This window comes from Passer domesticus, chromosome 2 (genome assembly GCF_036417665.1).
Source record: "Passer domesticus isolate bPasDom1 chromosome 2, bPasDom1.hap1, whole genome shotgun sequence".
NCBI classification, from domain to species: domain Eukaryota; kingdom Metazoa; phylum Chordata; class Aves; order Passeriformes; family Passeridae; genus Passer; species Passer domesticus.
Window position 1 is genome coordinate 30421229 of NC_087475.1, and position 19178 is coordinate 30440406.

The window sequence follows — 19178 nt, forward strand, 5'->3', positions numbered from 1 at the left end:
CCACTGAAGAAATCTCAAGGGTATCCTGGTGGAGCTGAGTCATTTAGCATGTCCAAGGACACTCCAAGACAAGGCCATTAGGCATTAATGATTAATACTGTTGGCTTTCAGATACACATACATAATAGACTTTCATGATCCAAGTGAAAAATGAATGAATCCTCAATAATTCAGAAAGGTGACAATAAGTTCCCATCTCTAAAACAAGCAATAATTTCCTTAATGAAGCAGTAAGAATAATAATTCCAAATTATAGTACCATTCTCAATTTACTAATAATTTCAGAACTCTAATGAAAATAAGAAGTGAAAGAAATAAAGAGCTATGTATTCCTGTGCAAGGAATAGGTGGGGAAGCAGTATTTTGGGCAATGCAGGTAGAAAGGATCCATATGGTTTTACTGTTCACTGTACATTACATCTAATCCTGCTCAACGAAAGTTGCCAGTCACCTCAATCTGAGCACATGTGTTGGGTATACAAATCATAGTACAAGATTCATCTGCTTCTCTAATTGCTCAAGATAATCTATATCCAGTCTAACTACTTGTTTAATATGTTTAAATATTCAAATACTGCTTCCCAGGACCATCCTGCAAAGGTTATTTTTATAAAGGCAATTATGTTCTGAAGCTGACTAACCCAGGGTTCTTCAGCCTGCAGCAGAGAAGGCTTCAGGAATGCCTCATTTCAATCTTTTGACATTTAAAAGAGGCCCATAAGAAAGATAGGGACAAACTTTTTAGTAGCACCTACCACAATATGACAGGGGATAATATTTTAGACTAAAAGATTTAGGTAGATTTAGACTAGATATAAGGAAAAACTGTTTTACAATCAGAATGCTGAAGCATTGGAAGAGGTTGCTCAGAATGGTGGCAGACATCCCACCTGTGAAAACATTCAAGGTCAGTTTGAATGGGGCTCTGAGCAACCTGATCTAGCTGAAGATGTCCCTGCTCATTGCCAGGGCATTGGACTAGATGGCCTTTAAATGTCCCTTCCAACCCAAACCATTCTGTGATTCTGTGAAATCAGAGGTGAGTAAATGCACCTCTCTGGACATCAGCAGCCATATGCTTGTATTTGTTAAGTTTAAACTCGTTTGTCCTCTATAAAGGGAAGCACTTTCTGCAACACGAGGCCATCCAAGGTCCCTCAAGCTCAGAGCCAGTAGAGGCCATGCAAAGCTGCTGCTGCCCACCAGCTGTGCACTGAGCCTGCAGCAGCCAGCAGCACCAGCTGGAGCCTTTAGCAAAGTCAGGTCTCCATCTCTTTATGCTGCACCCTGCAGGTGGGCTCTTTTGGGTGGTATCCTTGCAAGTCACTTGCCAGCAGCTTTCTCCTTAAGTCTCTCACTTCCATCGCTGTTCCTTCCTTTCTCTTCCAGTTCCTTTCCAGCTACCATCCTCCTTCCTTCCCACAATTCTCACCATTCCTGCATTTACTCCAGTCAAAAGCCTAACAGTTTTCTCTCTGCAGCAGGCACCCACATCATCATATACTTTGAGGACCCTGTCTCCAGCCTTACAGCAGTATCAGCTACCCTGATCACAAAAAAAAAAGATTGTCAATATTCATATACATGACTAATAAGCATGCATGTATAGGTGATGTTCTCTTTTGCCTGGTTTTTGCCCAGTTTCAATCCCAGTGATGCTGTTCAAATGTAATATAATTCCAGTGAATTGTGTTAGGGCTGATGTTCACAAAGAACTCAGATGCGCTTTCTTATATTTTCCATACCCATTACATTATGTCTCTCTTAGAATCTGATGGTGAAGGTGCCTAGAAATAAATACAGATAAACTATTACAGCATCAAATCATTCTCTCCTGCTGCTGATCTTATCAGAGATAGCAGACAGATGATGGCAGCACTGGCCACCTTGCCCACAGCCTGCAGTACTTTTGCCAATGCTCCTCAGTAGCATATCTGTGCCTACAATGGCTGTGGGTTTGCTTTTCCTAGTTACCACTGCATTTTACAGATCTCAAAGGAGCTGTGCACTGCCTCTCTAAGCCAGAGACTGAATGCCTGTGTTGTACCAACCTTGAGCAAACCACCACAAAACAATGCCAGTTCCTCAATGAGATCATCCAAAAAGCCATAAGGAATACTCACGCCAAAATGCCAGAGATGTAAAGGGTTTCAGCAGACAAGTAGGAGAGGTAGCTGAACATGAAGACCAGCAGGGGTTCGATTGAAGAGACGTTGTGGGTGAAACGAGTCATGAATGCGGAGATAAATCCAAACACGATGCCAAACAAGACTCCACCCAGCCCCACCACGAAGAAGCGAGCAAAGCCAGCAAAGACATCGATGGATTCAATCTCTTCATACCTGTGCATCTGGGTGAAGGCAATGAAGATGTTGTATAAAACCTGCATGTGAAAATAAGAAAACAGCAGTAAAATCTTTCTGAACCTGGCACCTATTTCATAGGTGAAACAAAGTGTGTGTGTTTAGTGTCTGTGTGTGCCAGAAATTGCTTTAGACAGATCAGCAAAGTAATAATTGAAATCTCAGCTGATTGTTAATATGTCTCAGAAATAAGAGTCCATTAAGTGTCCTGAAAAAGAAAAAAAAAAAAAAAAAGGTAAATGGCTGTGAAATAGTAGTAAATTACTGGGGGAACTACATTCTTCAGTTTGTTTGACAGCTAATTTAATTTTTGGTCTTTGTAGAAGAGATTAAAAGTTCACCCGGGTACTTTAAAAACCCCAGGCTCTACCCTCCATGTTCTCCTTCTGACTCAGGTTGGGGCAGAGCAGGAACTAAGAGTCACATATTTGATTTAAATCCTTTAGTTTATCTATAGGATCAGTCAGTAGACTTGACAAACTTCATCAGATCGACATGGGAATGTTGCATGTTTTTCAATAGCTCTCGACACATAAAAATCATAAAACATTCCTAGGAATGGGAAAGGCAGATGGTAGCCTCAGTTTCACACTGTCTCTAGCTAGATTAAAAAAGCCTCTTTATCATCATAATTGGAGTTTGATGCCACTTAACCACCTCTCCAGTTAACAACCTCAAAGTATGAAGCAAATGCTGTGACACTCTAAATGTTCTAAAGACCCTGAATATATACACATTTTGACTAGAAAGCTTGAAATTGCAAAAATTAAAAGAAAATAGCAGATTAGAAGAAAAATTCAATTTAATGAAAATTATAATTTTATATAATGTATTATATAATTTGGTCTGTAAAGGTAATATCTTAGAGCAGAAAACTACCAAACTTCTATTATCAATAATTTCTATTCTGCAGAAACTGTTAATGAAAAATTTTCAGCATATTTCACTTGCATTCATCTTTTAGAAAGTAATAGAAAATTTCCAGAGTGCTGTAGTAATAAAAAGGCCTTAGAGGTTGCTGTCAATCAGTTAATATTAAGTCCTGTCAGATCTGTTTACAGTGAGTGTGTAACACATGAAAGTCACCTTTCAGTTTTGAAGAGAGTTTGGGAAACAAGTTGACACCAACTCTCTAAAGCTGTTGCACTAAAGCGTTAGTTCAAAAACAATAAATAGACCAAAGTCATTTGCATTTTATGGTTTCCTTTGGTCTTTCTTCTTCATCTAGTTAATTCCAGAAGGTTATTAAGTAGGTATCTGCAGGTAGAAGAGTCAAGCTCATTAGGATAATAATTACTGCTCAGCTACTATCCAATCTTAAATTGCTGCTGGGGACATGTAACCTTGAGCTGTCACACAGTCTGTTCTCCAGGAAGCTCACTGCTAATAGCTCTGGGAGACAGACAAAGCCAAACAAAATATTTCTTTTAAGAAAATACCCAGAACTTCTTTTTCCTAAGGCCAGTGTATGAAATTTGTCTCTTCAGCGGCAGATAAGGAAAAGAGGGTTCATGTTTTCACAGTAAGCAAACCTCACCCTACCTACCCTATAGTTTTTAATTTCAGAGCCTGTTTTCTCTGTTTCCCTTTCTTGTAGACTTTGACCTCTTCCTAAGACTTCTGATTCCTTATAAATGATACCACAGCATGATTCTATGCTGACTTATGAAGAATGATTCTCAGCAAATGACTTAAGAATTGTTTTCACTTTTCTAGTTCCTAAAGTATCCATATGATTTAACTGATTTGGCATTAAAAAAATGAAAGTTACGGAAATAGGAACGACATAATTTCTTTTTTTTTCTTTTCTGTAACATGCTTTGTGGGAGTAAACTGTTCTGTACCACAACCTGCACTAAGTCATATAAGGAAGGCTCTGCTAAGTTGCATTGCAGTGTGTTTATGCCAGTAAATGGATTACTAGAATTCTTTATATATTAGGAAAGCCTGAATCAGTTTAGGAGGCTTTTGTTCACACAAAAAGAGATGGATTGATAGCAGTCTCACGTAGAAGCTCTGAGAATATCACTATTTGGGTTGCTTGGAGAGGATTTTGTACCACTGGGCAGCTCTCAGAACCACAGAGAGGAACAGAGAGTGTGACACTCTTGCCACAGGGGACTCCCCAGGGACTGCTCCATGCTCCAGGTGTCTGTGTACAACTACTGCACACACAATCCACACCAGAAGCATTGGAAGGACTGCCTTCATCACCAACACAGGCTGTCTTGATAATTCTTTCTTATCACCCTGCTATTTTTTTCTAACTACTGTAGTTGGTTTTCCTCTAAAGACAGTGGAACAACTTTTACAGCAGAAGCAGATAATATCTCTATCATCCTATCTAGCATCGAAACTAATGGTCAAAGTCTTTCTCAGTGACAGCAAAGAGGTAACTTCAAATCTCCTCAAATAAAAAAAGTAATTTTACTTAGGTCTTCAACATGTATTAGATTTAACTGCTCTGCTGCTTACAAAGAAGAGTGGATTCCATTAGAGAATACAGCCAGTGCCACTCATTTTGAGTACAGCATGACATATAGGTATTCTCAGTAATTCTAAAATCAAGCCTCAGAGATGAAGCAGTCAGAGAATATTCAATTTCCTGATTCATACCAGCGGCTCAGCTCCTGTTTAGAAACAAAACTGTCTGTGTATATGTGGGAGCAGAGCTTCAGATGGCTGAAACACGTAACAGCAAAATCAGGGTATTCCACCTGAATTCAGTCTTGAATAAGATCTGCACTGGATTTACAATACTTTTTTTGAACAGGGCTTTGAAATTCCATTAATGTATGATGTATCCTAGGTCCAGCCCTGATGCTAACAGCCCACTCAGAAATAACTGGGGAAAGAAGTAATTAACAGGACTTGGAACCTTCTTTTTTCCATCTACAGACATGGCCCTACAAAGGAAAAAAGGAAAAGGTACCAATGCGTATAAAGAGTAAATCATCCACCTTTCTCCCATCCCCTTAAGGCAAACTCAGAACTTCTAGATTATAATTCTACTGTCTAAGTCTGTTATTTTGTAATATTTTTTTATATATCAGCATATTGAACTAAATATAAGAGAGAGTTATTGTTGCCCCAAATGTATTACACAAGTTCAACAAAACTCATACCAGTTTTTCCTGCTGCTGAAAAAACTGTTCAAGCTGATAAGCAGGCTGGAGAGAACCAGGGGATATTTGTATTTAAACAATAAAAAAATATATATGCTTAATATATCTGGGTGATATTATCTTTTTTAAACACTTGGAGTTCACTCAAGTGAAACTGTTAAGAGAGAAAGAGAAGGAAAAGGTAAGAGAAGACACCTGAGATACGTAGTTTTAAAGTCCTGGAAAAAAGTGAGTGGGATATCAGAGAGGAGACAGTCACCTACTGGACTCCAATCAGGTGACAAATACTTCAGTCTTCTTGAGCATGAAGCCAGGTAGAGATTCTGAAAGCTCAAATGCCCAGTAAGGGGGTGAAGGGTGGTTGGTGCAGAGATGCAGGGGCTCACAAAGTGATGGCAACACAGCTGCTCAGAGATGAGCCCCAAAGATGAGAGTGTGGGGCAATGGAACTCTCAGTGGTGCACCCAACATACCCCATGTGCAGCCCTTTCATCTCCTTTACTAACACGCCCAGGGCTGCTGAGGAGTGCCTAAATCCCGTTTTAACAGGCTTTCTGTCACTGGACATTCCTATTTTATCAGGATCCTGACTAAAAGCTCAGGTAAATACCGTCAGGAGTTGGATCCACATGATAAATAGCTGGGAGAAAAGCAAAGGCAAGGCAGTGAGCCCATCAAAAAAAAAAAAAAAAAAAAAAAAAAAAAAAAAAAAAAAGCATGAAACAACCTTGTCCAGTGTGTAAAAGAGGTATTACATTTCTGAGGTCAGTATTTGAAGGAACCAAAAAGACAAGTGTAAGAGATAGATGCATTGGGGATTTTTCTTTTACAACTGTAGAACCCAAGTAGTTTGAAAGTAAATTAAATAACACTTGTCCCTTAATTCTACATCAGCCCTGTATCTCTGATCACCAAGAGGAAGGATTTATGATCCTTATGCTGTGCCTGCAAGAAGTTACTTTGTTCCTTTTTCATTTCTCAATAGTCATAAGCTGCACTTCTCCCATGAAGCCTTTCAGAAGCAGTGAACTCTGTACAGATTTTACAAGTCCGAGTTGGGCTGTACCTCATGTATAGCAGTATCTGAATAGTTTTTATGTGTTTTAGATTCCTGTGATTTAAATTCTGCAAAGATCTTATCTAGTGAAACTCCTTAACCTGCTGTTAACTTGTACCACATGAGCAGTTCTGTTGGTTTCTGAGCAATAAACTTCCTGCTTGGCATTTCTTCCTTGAAAAACACATGTTTTAAATGTTCTTGTCACTTCTGCTTACAGCTAGAATTTCAGGTTGCTCCAATTTTAGCAGAACTAATGAGATAAGGGGGAAAATATTAGCAAAAGGAGCTTTGTAAAAACACTCTTATTAAAAACAAAAAGTCAACAACAGCAAACACACAACCAACCAACCAAATCTCTCTTATTCAGGAAACATTGTTTCTGCATATTTATAACAAGACAGCCAAAAAAGGCAAACATTTGGCAGATGTCAGTATTTTTACTGATCAAAACAGTTAAGTTCTTAGTGGCATTTGGAATTCCTGTCTAAGGTCTGTGGTGAAATTTCTGGAAGGGGCTGGAGGACAGAGTGTGGTCTCCAGAGGCTATCCATATCTTGTTTGCCTTTTTTTTTTTTCCCCCAGAGGAGCCTCTCAGGAGTATGACAAAGCAGGGTCTCCTGTGTTTCTACCCTTGCTGCCTTCAGTCTTTAAGCAGTACAATTTTCTATTTATTTGCTTACACAATGTCAAGAACATTCCAAGGACCTACACTGATCCGACCAGAAAAATCAGCTGTATCTTATCCATTCATCACTTCAGTGAATGCAAGAGCACATCTTACATATATGTGGATGTTTCCCTCTTCCAGCAGCTCTAAAATACATGCTTTGGAAAGAGGTAACAGAAGATGTAATTTTTGCATACATCAAAATCCCTTGTGTGTAATTGAGTGGAGTATTGATAAAATAAATAATGTATTAGGATGTCCTTTGAGCTGTTCTTGTCCTGTGCCCAGTAACCCTAAAAACCACAAAAGTCCAAAGAAAGGAGGACAAGGAGCAGAAAGAAACTCACCACAGTTATGCCATCATTTAGCAGTGACTCTCCAAAGATCATCATGTAAAGCTGCTCATTAACAGAGGCTTCTTCAAAAACTACCAGAGCTGCCACGGGGTCCACTGCTGAAATCATGCTGCCAAAGAGCAAGTTCTGCAGCAGGTTCAGGTCACTCAGGCCGAAGGCTTCGATCTGGCAGATTCCATAGAGGGAGAGACCAATCCCAAATGAATTTAGCAGAGATCCCAGAAGAGACCACCACAGAATGGATCCAAAGTTTTCAAAAAATGGTCGAGTTGGCATGAAATAACCCTCCTCCAGGATAATGGGTGGGAGGAGATACAAGAAGTAAATACTACTGTCCATCACCGGTGGAGATTTGTGATGGGAAGCAAAGATGATTGCTCCTACAAGTGCTCCAATGGCAATCAGGATGCAGCTTTCAGGCATGAGTCTTGGTAATCGGTGAAAGATATGGAAGCCTTGAATAAAACATTAGGGGATTATTCAAATTTAAATTAATCTGATGTCAGACAGTTGTCTTGCCTGTATTTGGACACTTTGTCTTCAGACAGCCAGTTTTTGCTCTAAGGATTATGAAGGTAAAAACAGGCCATATTTTTCCCTTCAAAACTAAACACTCCCACACTCATATCACTAAAGCAGGGCAAGAGTTTGACCATGAATTTCTTCTCTTCCGCTGCCCAGCTCCTGATTGCTGAGCAAGTATGTATGAGTTGAAGCTCCAGGTCTGGGAAAGCAGAAACTTCTTTGAAATGATCCTCCACAATTTAGAAAGAAAATATTCAAGAATCCTTACTGCCCACCTGCTACTGGCTTGTCTAATCACTATACAAGGATCTGTATGATCATAGTGTGAATGAGATGTGCCTGTACTAAAAAGCCAGGATTTTTAAAATATTTACGAGAACGAGACCGAGGCAGAGTAAGAAACCTTTAAATCTGAGGTCTGTAACTCCATGCTTGAAGCTAGGTCAGCTTTCATCTTGCAACTCTAGAAGGTTCTACCATGACAGCATTTCTGTGACCCTTGAATTATCAGTCTTCAAAAGCAAAGGGATACAATAATATTTTTATGAAACTTTCAATAATTTTTTAGGACACGACTTTTTTTTATCAAGATGTATGCTTATATCATAACTCTAATAATCTGCTTTTTAATTTAAAAACTCATTTTCAAGTCTTCTTCCAGTCTTACAGATAAGGAGAGTGTTTTGCCTTTCAAGATCTTGGAACTGTTTCCCTTTCTTACATCTTGAAATCCAGAAAGAAGATAATACCTGAACAAAACACTGAAAGCTTTAACTGTTTGGAAATCTTCTTCCCTGGGTAACCAGAATATTCAGACTAACTCTTTCTTCCAAATATACCTAAAATTAATAACTCTTCAAAAATAATTTTATTTGAAAACTCACAATAAAAGTAACAGATCCACCTGGGATCGCACAGTTCTTTTAAAGTACCTATTTCATGTTCAAAACCAGATTATGTAGATGTGCCATATGTCAATGCCACTGCTTTTATGGATGATAAATAAAGAATTTTGTCAATATGCTTAATATTAACACACTCTGCTGATGCCATAACAAGTTTTATTTGTGAAAATTTTGATTGTTATATTACCAGTGAAGTCATTTGTAGGAATCAGATTGAGGGCATCAGCTATAATGAAACTGGCAAATCATGGATAGTGGTAATGACTTTTGTCAGCTGGGTAACTATGACAGGAAAAATGTTTATCTTCAGGCCACCTCCAGAAAAACATCAGTCTCACCTACCAGCTTGTTCTAAGGAAAAGTTTGAAAATCCCACAAAAGGTAAAAAGAAAAGGGATATTTTATATGTGCAACTCTTCACATAATTACCATCTTATTCATTTATTTGATATTGCTGCATTAATTCTAAATGGTCAAAATAATTTCAGCCCAGCCAGGAAAATGCATATGATGAGCCTTTTTTTGCAGTATCAATTACAGTTCCTACTGCAATTGCTACTCCCTGCGTTGCCTTTCCCCTTTCAGATACCCACATAGAGCTCTAATAGAAGCCAGATGCATCGCTATGTATTCAAAAGACTCTTAGCCTACATCTCAGATGATCCACACCCTCAGACTCTCATTCTCTCTCCCCAGTATTACTTTTCACCAACTTTACCAACTATTTACCACATTTACGAACTTTACTATTTACCAACTTTAAGGAGCAAATACGTAAAACAAAGACTCAGTGGGAAATGTTTCCTTTTATTCATACAAAGGAAGAATGCTTTACACTTTCTCCCCAAAATTCAATACACTTGAAGTCTCAGTCTTGTGTAACTGATTTCTACAGCTGTGTCAGGTTACAAATTCCAGTATCTTGTGATCTATAAGGACTAGAAAAATGAATGGACTGCACTGTGTCAGGGAGCTCTGTTGCTATTTGCTACTCACAGCCCAGGAGACCTGAAGATTAGAGGTCATATGTCAACTTAAGTAAGATGGAATCATTCTAAGGTGGAATTTTGGCACAGCCGTGGTAATGAACACACCTGTTCTTTTGAGGACAGACACTGTAAAATCAATCCCAGCTACAAAATGAATGAAAGTTACTTGGTTATACTGTATTTTTTTTAACTTCTTTCCAAGTTAGGAGGACCCAAGATCCCATTTTCTACTTACCTATTTTTGCAAACGAGGCAAGGAGGATCCAAAGGGTAACTTCATAGGGAATTTGCACATAGTCATAGTCCAGTGTGAAAACATGTAGCCTCGTGTCTTCAGAGGAGTCAACAGCACCACTGGAATCATGTTCATAGTGAAGCAAGGACCTCTTGGCCAGGCTGGGCTGACCCCCAGAAGCAGCAGCAGAACAGCAAACCATGCTCAACAGCAGCAGCAGCATGTTGGAAAGCTTTGCATGCGCAAGCTTGGCAAAGCCCATGTCTGGGGCTGTGACAATTTTATTACAGACTTAGCATATAGTGGGTGCATGAAGGTGTGCACAATCACTTCTGCTGATTCACACTGCCCACAGCCACTTCTCCCTCAGGGCTCTTTCTTTTGCCTGTTAGAGGTCATTTTATAGTCCTTGTGTGCCTGTCCCGTTCCTTGTGCTGCAGACAAACCTGGAGTTTGGATGAAGATACCGGTTGTGCAGGTTCCACTGACCCAGAAAAACCTTGGCCACAGCATTACCCTGTTGAGGAACAAAAGGGCTTTTCCATCTTCAGAAGTTATGCAGCCTCTGATTTTTCCACTATCACAAAAAAAAAAAAAAAAAAAAAAAAAAAAAAAAAAAAAAAAAAAAAACCACACCCACCAAATCAAACAAAAAAATGATCAAAGCTCACCGTTCAGGCAGCAAGCAGAGCACGAGGGAATTGCATCCCTTGGGAGAGGTGGTGGCAGCCTGGGCAGGCAGGACAGCCTGATTCGTGCCTTCCTCTCTTGCCCTCGCTCCCCATCTGCCTCCCCAGCGCAAGTGGCACCCCGGGCACCACACTTGGCACGACTCCCTGCTCCTGTCACACCAGGTAACAAAACTACCCAGTGTGTAAATAAAGGGACTGTGCAGGGCTCCCGGGAAGGACATCTGGTGGGGAACCGCACAAATTACAGCCTCGCTTGGAAAGGGGCTCCCTCTCTTAAACACGTGTATGAAATTAGCAGGTAATAGCAACAAAAAGAGGAAGGGCTGGGTTACAGCACCCACCTGAAATTGGATCTTGTGTTGTCTTGTGTTTGGCATTTATTTTACTGATACCAGTAAGGCACTTACTGGGCAAATATATTATCCTCCTTCAACTGCTCTTATGGATAATTTTTTTTTAAATGCCGGCATATTTTCTCCTCCACAAAACCAACCACGTTTAGTGTAAAGATAAGAGGGTGTGCAGAAATAGTGCTGTTAGTTAGAAGCTTCTGAAACCTGTATTACTTATCTTAGAACTAAGCGCATTTAATTTACTGACAAATTATTCATATTCATCAATTATGTGTTAGAAGACAGTGCAGGTAGGGCAGATGGTGAGAACAGATGTGATACCCCAAAACAGCTAGTTCTGAGGACCCTGAAACCACAAGGCATGTGCTTGGGAGGGGTTTCCTTCAAAGCAACTGGCCTCACAGACTGAATGTCCCTTCATGGGTGGAGAATACCTTCCCTTGACTTTCTGTGGAAGGGATCCAGTGTGTGCAGCTGTGATGGTCTATAATGCAAAGCAAAAGATGGCATGTGGTGACAAGTGGGAAATTTGCATCAAAATGATAATTATCTGAAACAAATCTCCAATACGGGTGCAACTGCAATGTCAAAATTCTCTGTGGTACAGTGTTAGAATCCTAGTTACTGAGAATTTTAGACTTTCTGTACTGACAGGCACTGACCCTCAAAAGAACACTACATTTAACCTGAAGCTGTAGAGACAGCTTTAATTCCAAAATTAAATGACAGAACTAAAATTATAAGTGTGTAATTTGAATAGAGGGGTGTAATTTGAATATGACATAATAGGAAACTTGGAGTTTAAATTTTTAGAATATAATAACATAGATAAAACAAAATAAAAGTTTTAGAGCAGAAACTAATCCTTCTTCATCTTCTTCGTCATGAGTTTGGGTGGTATTGTGTAATTAAATTAAAAAGTCCACATTATGAGTCACAAGTAGTTAATTATTAAGTTAAAAGTAAAAATAATTTAAGTATAAATTCTTAATTAGACAGTTTATCCTTAAAAAACCTTGTCAAGTGAGAGATACGGCTCTATTTCTTAGTTTGTTAAAGCACTATAAAACTCATAGTTTATAAGACTGTAATATAAATAAAAACTAATAAACATCTGAATCCAGACAAAAAGTACCATCTCACACATTTAATCCCGACCTTAACAAGAAAAAAGTTAAAACACCACAGTACAGCCAGTGATGCCCTTTGATGTTCTACTTCTACATGAAGCACTATCTTCTGTCAGCCTCACGACACCATCAGTCCTCCCACAAAAACTTTGAACCCAACACAGTGTTAGGTAGATAATGCTCAATCTGCTTGCAAAAGAGTCCTTTTTTCCAGTATATTGATCCTGTTAACAGTAGTATTTCTTGGAATCCCTTTCCAACAAGGAATCTGACACATGAGATGTTCAATTAGCATTATGAAACAAGGATTTGTTAACTTGAAGGCCAAATGAAGTGAGCAGATCAACAGAGAAGAGGTCACTATTAAACAGATTGTTTAATAGTGACCATTGAATTTCACTCAGCTGCAGACATACACACAGACTGCAAGATGGTTTGAGAATAAGTGGTATGAGCTCCGGTGTGTTGGCAGCCAGAGGACTGCAAGGGAAAAATTTAGAGACCCTGGAAGTCTACTAGTTGTGACAATCAGGGCTTTGATTTATACCTGCAACTCACCCATAGTGCCAACAGGTTCAGTGGGCATTGAGTGACCAGCTTCAGACAGGAACAGCAATGATCAGGTGCAGGTGTCCCTGAATGTGAACTGTTTTACAACTAATTGAATTCTTCCTCTCATTGAAGGAAGGATGGAGATGCCTGGGGTAAGCCTACACAGTGGTCCTTCTTTTCTGAATCCCTTTGGCATACCCAGCTGTAGCAGTCTCTCATGGTATTTTCTTGGTGTTCCCACTGGAGGAGGTAACTCACTTGAAGAATCTGGGTGTGTTCCACTGGACTGTGTCAGGAAATTAAACTGCAAGCTCCCTCTGGAGTTCCCTTTTTAAGATCTTTTTCTACAAAATAAGTGTTAAAGTATTCCAGAAAGAAATGCAGTGCAAAGAACATTGTGTGTCTCAAAATCAGAGCAATAATAAATAGTAGAAAATGGTATAATTAAAATGGTAATAAAACATTAATTTATGAAAGATGGCTCACATTTACAGTTGTGTGCAGGGGCACAGTTTTGCTGTGCACTGTCACACTTCAGTCCTTCTGACTGTTTCAGAGTGAGCTACTGCTGGCTGCAGTGACAGTTGACAGCTGTCAGATGATGCCAAAGAGGTCTTTGACAATCATGTTACCATTCCTGGGCCTGATGTCATCCCCCTGTGAAATTTCTCCTATCTATACCAGTCTGAATAACCTTTGGGAGAAGCCCTTGAGGCTGAAATTTTCCAGCCTCTTAGTAGTTTTCATTGGCATGTGGTAGCGCATGTATTTCCAGAACTTCTTGTGTGGAGCAGCAGAAATGGAAGACTTCCAGGTAACGACTGGCAAAATCCGAAGTGCTTTCTTCACTACTGGAGGCAAAGTCTCTGGTTCCTGGAAATCCTGGAACTTTATTAAAACCAGTTTGATCCCTTTATCTTCCAATGCACAGTTCACTGCTGCCTGCAGTTCAAAGATGCTTGGTCCACTGACATAGGCTGGGCTCAAAATTATTATTACTCGTCTGCTGTGTTTAATAGCTGTTACAACCTCATCTGTGTATGCTGGAGAGGAAATGGTGAGAGTTACTGCATCCTGCAAAGGAGTTTTTATCTTATCAGTTCCTTTATCAACAGCTAAAATCCAGAAATAAGGAAAAGCAAGAATAGGAATGCAGACTAATCATGCAAAACCTAGAAATTAGTTTGCTATCAGAGGGTACCGTGGCTGTTCTTACACAGCTGAAGAACACAACTTTCTACTCAGGACATGAAGGGCACGGCTTGGGTCTCAAGGGACACTTGGACTTGTCTTTGTCTCTCCTTCAGGGCTTTCTAATTACTGAGGTAGCACTGGCTAAAGTTGCTCAGAAAGTAACTACTGAAATATTTGAAGTCTTCTTTCCAGGGAAGGGAGTTTGCTTGCAAAGAAATTCTTTCACAAGAAGCTTTGTCTCAGCCTGGTAGCTCACAGTGACCTCACTCCATAGTATGTGTGTGTCAGGCACAGGGACCATGCAAAAAGGTCAAAACATGATGAGATTTGAACAAAAATTCCACTACCTAATTATAAAATTTGTTGCTCTGGTGCATAAAGGGTTGTTGTTTTTTTTTTAAGTGAATCACAATTTTATAAAAACTGAAGATTTTCTACCATGCCCAGGGAACTTACCTCCTCCTGGAAGAATATCTCTTTCAAGAATACATAACTTGTATCCATATTTATTTTCTAGCATATCTGGAAGAAGCTCCAGGGCAAATTTTTCCTCGCTAATTAAAGCAGAGTCAGTTTCAGAAGGGTTTAGTTTTGCATAGGATATGAACGCATCAAATTCCTTGTCATCTAAAATAAATGAATAAATAAATAATAAATTAATTACTATATACTTTAAGAAGTCTGGCTGAAGCATTCAGCTTCTTTCTTAATGCCCTGTTTCCATTTATGTCTGTTTAAATAGGCACAACACAAACCTAAAATTATGATGTGTTCATTACAGCTATCCAGTCACCAAAGACAACCTTGCTGTCTCACTGTCTTGCAAATTTTGTAGGCATATGCTACCAAAGCAAACAAATTGAGCTGGAGATGTTTAGTGCAGGGTAGTTTAAAGATTTGGTCCTTTTCAGGCAAAAGCCATGTGGTAGGTAATGATTCCCAATCTTTTCTCTCATTTGCCCAAACGCTGATTAAAGAAAATTTGTCAATGTCCAATCTTATTTTAAAATATAATAAAGCTTAAAGGAACAATGCTCTTGAATATTAGTTGCTTGCAAAAGATATGCTGTTTTGTCTGTAAACATAGAGACTTGTGTCTCTCTGTTAAGGAGCAAAGGCTAAGTCTGATCAAAATATCAGCTCAGACACAAAGTACTGACCAGTTATTGAACTTTAAGTCTTTTTTAAAGAACATTTGTACAGTACAGATGAAACATAGCTAAAGAATTTTTCTTAGCTTTGATCACCCTGATACCAATGACCTGAGTTAGGTGCATTCTTAACTATGAGGCAAAAGCAAATTATTTCTGCTGAATAAACTTTGAACTACGCTTGATGGAGAAGGAACGTAAAATAAAATAATTTCTGGTGAAAACAAAATGCACAGTGGACCCAGTCCAGTTTCCCAGTTACTTGAGGTCATTTAAGTTATCCTAAGACTGCGAGATTTGACAGGAGAAGTATTGGAGACTCAAGCATTTTGGAATGGCAAGACATGCTCAGGCAGCCCAAATACCATCAGACACCTATGTGCAATTAGCTGAATTGCACCATGTGACAATATAATGAATAGAAATCAGAAATCAATTCCTCTGTGTAGAGCAGGGTGCTGCTGCAGGGTGAGCTGAGAGGCTCTCTGGATTCCACCATACTGACTGCACCTTCACCTTCACTGCCTGGGAACTGAGACACCCACACCCAGCACAGAGACCTAAGTGCTGAGTGTCATGACCCACATGCCGTAGTGTTAACCTCCTGATTTCTATCCCTAGATGTGAGATTAGGACCACAGACACAGGCTAGAGTCACCAAGTTCCTACAGGCTCTAGAAGGGTCTGTATGTAAAGCAAATTCAGAAAACTAACATGAATGAGCTGGGGCTGAACACTTAAATTCAGAACCAGCACATAGCAGAAGGTGGCATCAAAAGAAAACAGAGGTGCGCAGATTAGATCTGGAGGGCAAAAATGTGATCAGACAACAAATGTTGCATCTCTGCTCCGCCTCTCTGCTCCTGGGCACACGTTCAATCACATCCTTCTCTTGGTGATAATTCTTGTGATAAGCTTTTCTGATAATAGGGGAAGATGATTCACTTTGCTGGCTACACACTGTCTTTTACTGAGGTATTTTTCTGCCAAGCTGAGCCAATTTGGGCCCACAAGAGTGAATCACCAGCAGTAGGCACACAGGACTAATGTGGGAATTAAAGGTGGACCAGAGGTTCACTAGACTGGTTTAGCTGAACTTCAATTCATTTATATCCTAAATTGAAGCTCCCTTGCAAACACATTTTAAAAACAGTAAATTGCACTACAAGCCAGGTATTCCTCATTTCACCCACAGAGGTCGCTGCAATCTTATTAGACCACAACCACTAACAAACTCATGCCTTTATAACATTACTATTACAATAGCAAGTTAAAAATAAATACAAAATAAGCACCATTAGGCCATTTTTTCACGTAATTGTACAGGAAAATTACAGCCTGAGGAATTTTTGGTACTGTATTTAGATGCTGAAAGTGTAGGAAATGAAGAATACCTGATTTAAGCAAAGTGATGGCATACGTGTTCTATAAATGTTAGTATCAAATCTCCTGCATTATTTCTTTCTACATGTGGAAGAAGGCAAGAGTTTTAAGAGATGTATCTGAATTGGCTAAGGAGGCCAATTAACTCCAGAGGGGTTGTGGTTTCTCTCTCCACAAGGTCCTGCACAACCTAGGTTGGCTCTGCTTTGAGCAGGTGCCCAGGGTACCTTCCAGTCTTGTAGGATTCTTCAATTGTCTGATTCTGTGCTGAGAAGGATACGAGACAAAAAATTATAGAAAGGAGGAAACAGCAAAATCAAGTCATAACCTCTGCTTTGCTGCTTTATGAACAAGTCCTTTCAGACCTCAGGTGACTTGATATGTATCCATGAAGTGACGACATAATCCTGCAGGTGAGAACACATTTCGCTTGGGCAGAAAACTCTCTGAGTATGCACGGCTGGTCTGCACACCCCCTATACCTATGCTGCAAGTGGAGCTGTGTGCATGAGGTACCTGAGAAGCAGGGGACAGGCAGGGGACAGGCAGGGGACAGGGGTGGAATGCAACGGTGTCTCCAACTTCAGTGCACAGCCCTGGCAGGTCTGTGTACGTGTCCTGCTGACATGCAGGGTATGCTCTAAAGGGACTTTCCACACGTCCTTAAATCACTTTGTTACCAGATAGAAGGGAAATTTTGAGTGATTTCCTAAATTGCTTTTGCCAAATGATTTAGTGCTTGTAAAAATGTGTTCCAGAAGGGCAGTTAATTTTCCAATTGTGCATGTACTTAGAGGTATCTAGATACAGTTGTTTCACACTCACATATAAGATACATTTACAAACACAAAAACGGACTCAGACACTCCTATTTCAAACTGCATCAAGATGCAAGAATTTTTAGAAAAATTTTCTCAGACACAAACTATCAGAATTCTTTCAACGCCTTTAAGAAAATCATACCTTAAGTTCTTTGAAGTAGTCAGAGTGAGTCCTGATACATTTTTACTCTGTCTACTATTTCAGGTGCCTGGTTTAGCTGAGGTGGTGGGGCAATGCTACTACAGAGACTTGAAAAATCAAAAGCTAATCACTCAGGTCCAAATGTCAAGTGGTTTCCAAAGATTTTAGAAAGAAAATATGAATACTTCCCAAACATTCATTTGTCAACTGGTGCCCTTCATCATCTTATTTCTCTCTTTTGTTTATTCTTCTGAAAAACCTTTTGGCTTCAAGTGAAAGATACAATAGACCTTGAAGGCCTTCACCTTGTTGTGCGAGGTCATTTCATTCTTGTTCAAAGGTTTTGTTGAACATTTTCAGAGAATGATATTGAAATATTGGAGATGCTAAGTTGTTCCCTGCAAATGGACTGCCAAAATTCAGCTTCCTGCTCTAATCTTCTGTGGGTAAATTAGGGTAAAAGTCTAACTGACATTTCTGTTGGTGTTAGATATTTCTTTCACACTATATGACTTTTTTTCCATCTGCATTCACTGAACATCTTGCAAGGTTCAGTAGACTTTTTATTGGCTCAAAGAGAACAGGGCCATTAAAAGAACTTCATTAAAGTTCTGAGTAATTCATATCAGATTATCCCACATGGAAAAAGGCAGAAGAAAAACTGGAGCAAATTCATATAAGACAAGGTTTCTTACCTTCTGTGCTTTTGTTGTGGACCAGACAACTTCGATACATCAGTACTATTTCAATCCAGTGCTGGTAAATAAAGGCAGTGCACAAAACAAATGCAAATATAGTAGAAATGGCACTGCATAGTACATACAAGAACAACACTGCAGAAAGAAAAGAGTCTATAATAACTTGAGTTTCCAAAATAGCATTGACACTTAGACTAAAAATCAGTCCAGAAATGGGGACAAGCCATCTTACAAAATCTTTTTCCTTATCTCTCTGGCAAAATTTAGGGAAGTCAAGATTTCATGTAGCCACAAAACTTAACATAGAATTTCAGTCTACCATCAGTGACCTTTTTTGCATGACATCTCTTTGGTGATATGAAAAGCCAATCTATGACAGAGTGCACAGAGAAAATACTCTCTGGTACACTCAGCAATGCCAAAAATAGCCATCACCTGAGATGGAAAAGCTACATCAGAACAGACACAGCTGCACACAGTGCCCTTCTGGCAGCTTCCTGTTGCACTCCACTGTGAACTATGGTTTAACATTTTAGTTTCCACAGTGATTCAGATTTGGTACTTGAAAAGCTGCCACAATCATATCCGTTATGGTACTTTCTCAGAAACATGCATGACTGGAGAATAAACAGAAATATCCTATGAAAATCTGGGAATACTGTTGCTTTCATCAGCCTCTCTGCTTCAATTTAGTATATTGCCTATTAATGCTCAGAGGTTACACTCTCCTTCCTTCCAGTTACTCTAACTTCCACTTGGCTCACCTGCCTGCACTAAATCCCAAGATAGCCCTGTTCTTCTGAGTAATCCTCAAAATACTTGGCTTTCAAGACATCT

At 39.5% G+C, this 19178-nt stretch overlaps 2 protein-coding genes across 7 annotated transcripts in view; both read right to left on the reverse strand.

Annotated features, from left to right (window-relative positions):
- The window catches only part of SLC9A4 (solute carrier family 9 member A4), a 34274-nt gene extending 23061 nt beyond the window's left edge, over positions 1–11213 (reverse strand). For 2 of the 6 annotated variants that reach the window (XM_064408026.1, XM_064408024.1), the window contains exons 1-4: positions 10897–11175; positions 10226–10742; positions 7563–8026; positions 2124–2383 (exon numbers count right to left, since the gene is read on the reverse strand). In XM_064408026.1, coding sequence (XP_064264096.1) covers positions 2124–2383; positions 7563–8026; positions 10226–10487 — 986 coding nt within the window. In that variant the 5' untranslated portion in view covers positions 10488–10742; positions 10897–11175. Of the gene's footprint in view, positions 1–2123; positions 2384–7562; positions 8027–10225; positions 10743–10896 lie in introns of those variants that run through there. The other 4 variants (XM_064408025.1, XM_064408029.1, XM_064408027.1 and 1 more) reach the window with 4 other exon arrangements.
- A 937-nt stretch (positions 11214–12150) lies between these two features.
- The window catches only part of LOC135293626 (interleukin-18 receptor 1-like), a 46041-nt gene continuing 39013 nt past the window's right edge, over positions 12151–19178 (reverse strand). The window contains exons 9-11 of the mRNA XM_064408030.1: positions 18339–18476; positions 14603–14773; positions 12151–13995 (exon numbers count right to left, since the gene is read on the reverse strand). Coding sequence (XP_064264100.1) covers positions 13628–13995; positions 14603–14773; positions 18339–18476 — 677 coding nt within the window. The 3' untranslated portion in view covers positions 12151–13627. The remainder of the gene's footprint in view (positions 13996–14602; positions 14774–18338; positions 18477–19178) is intronic.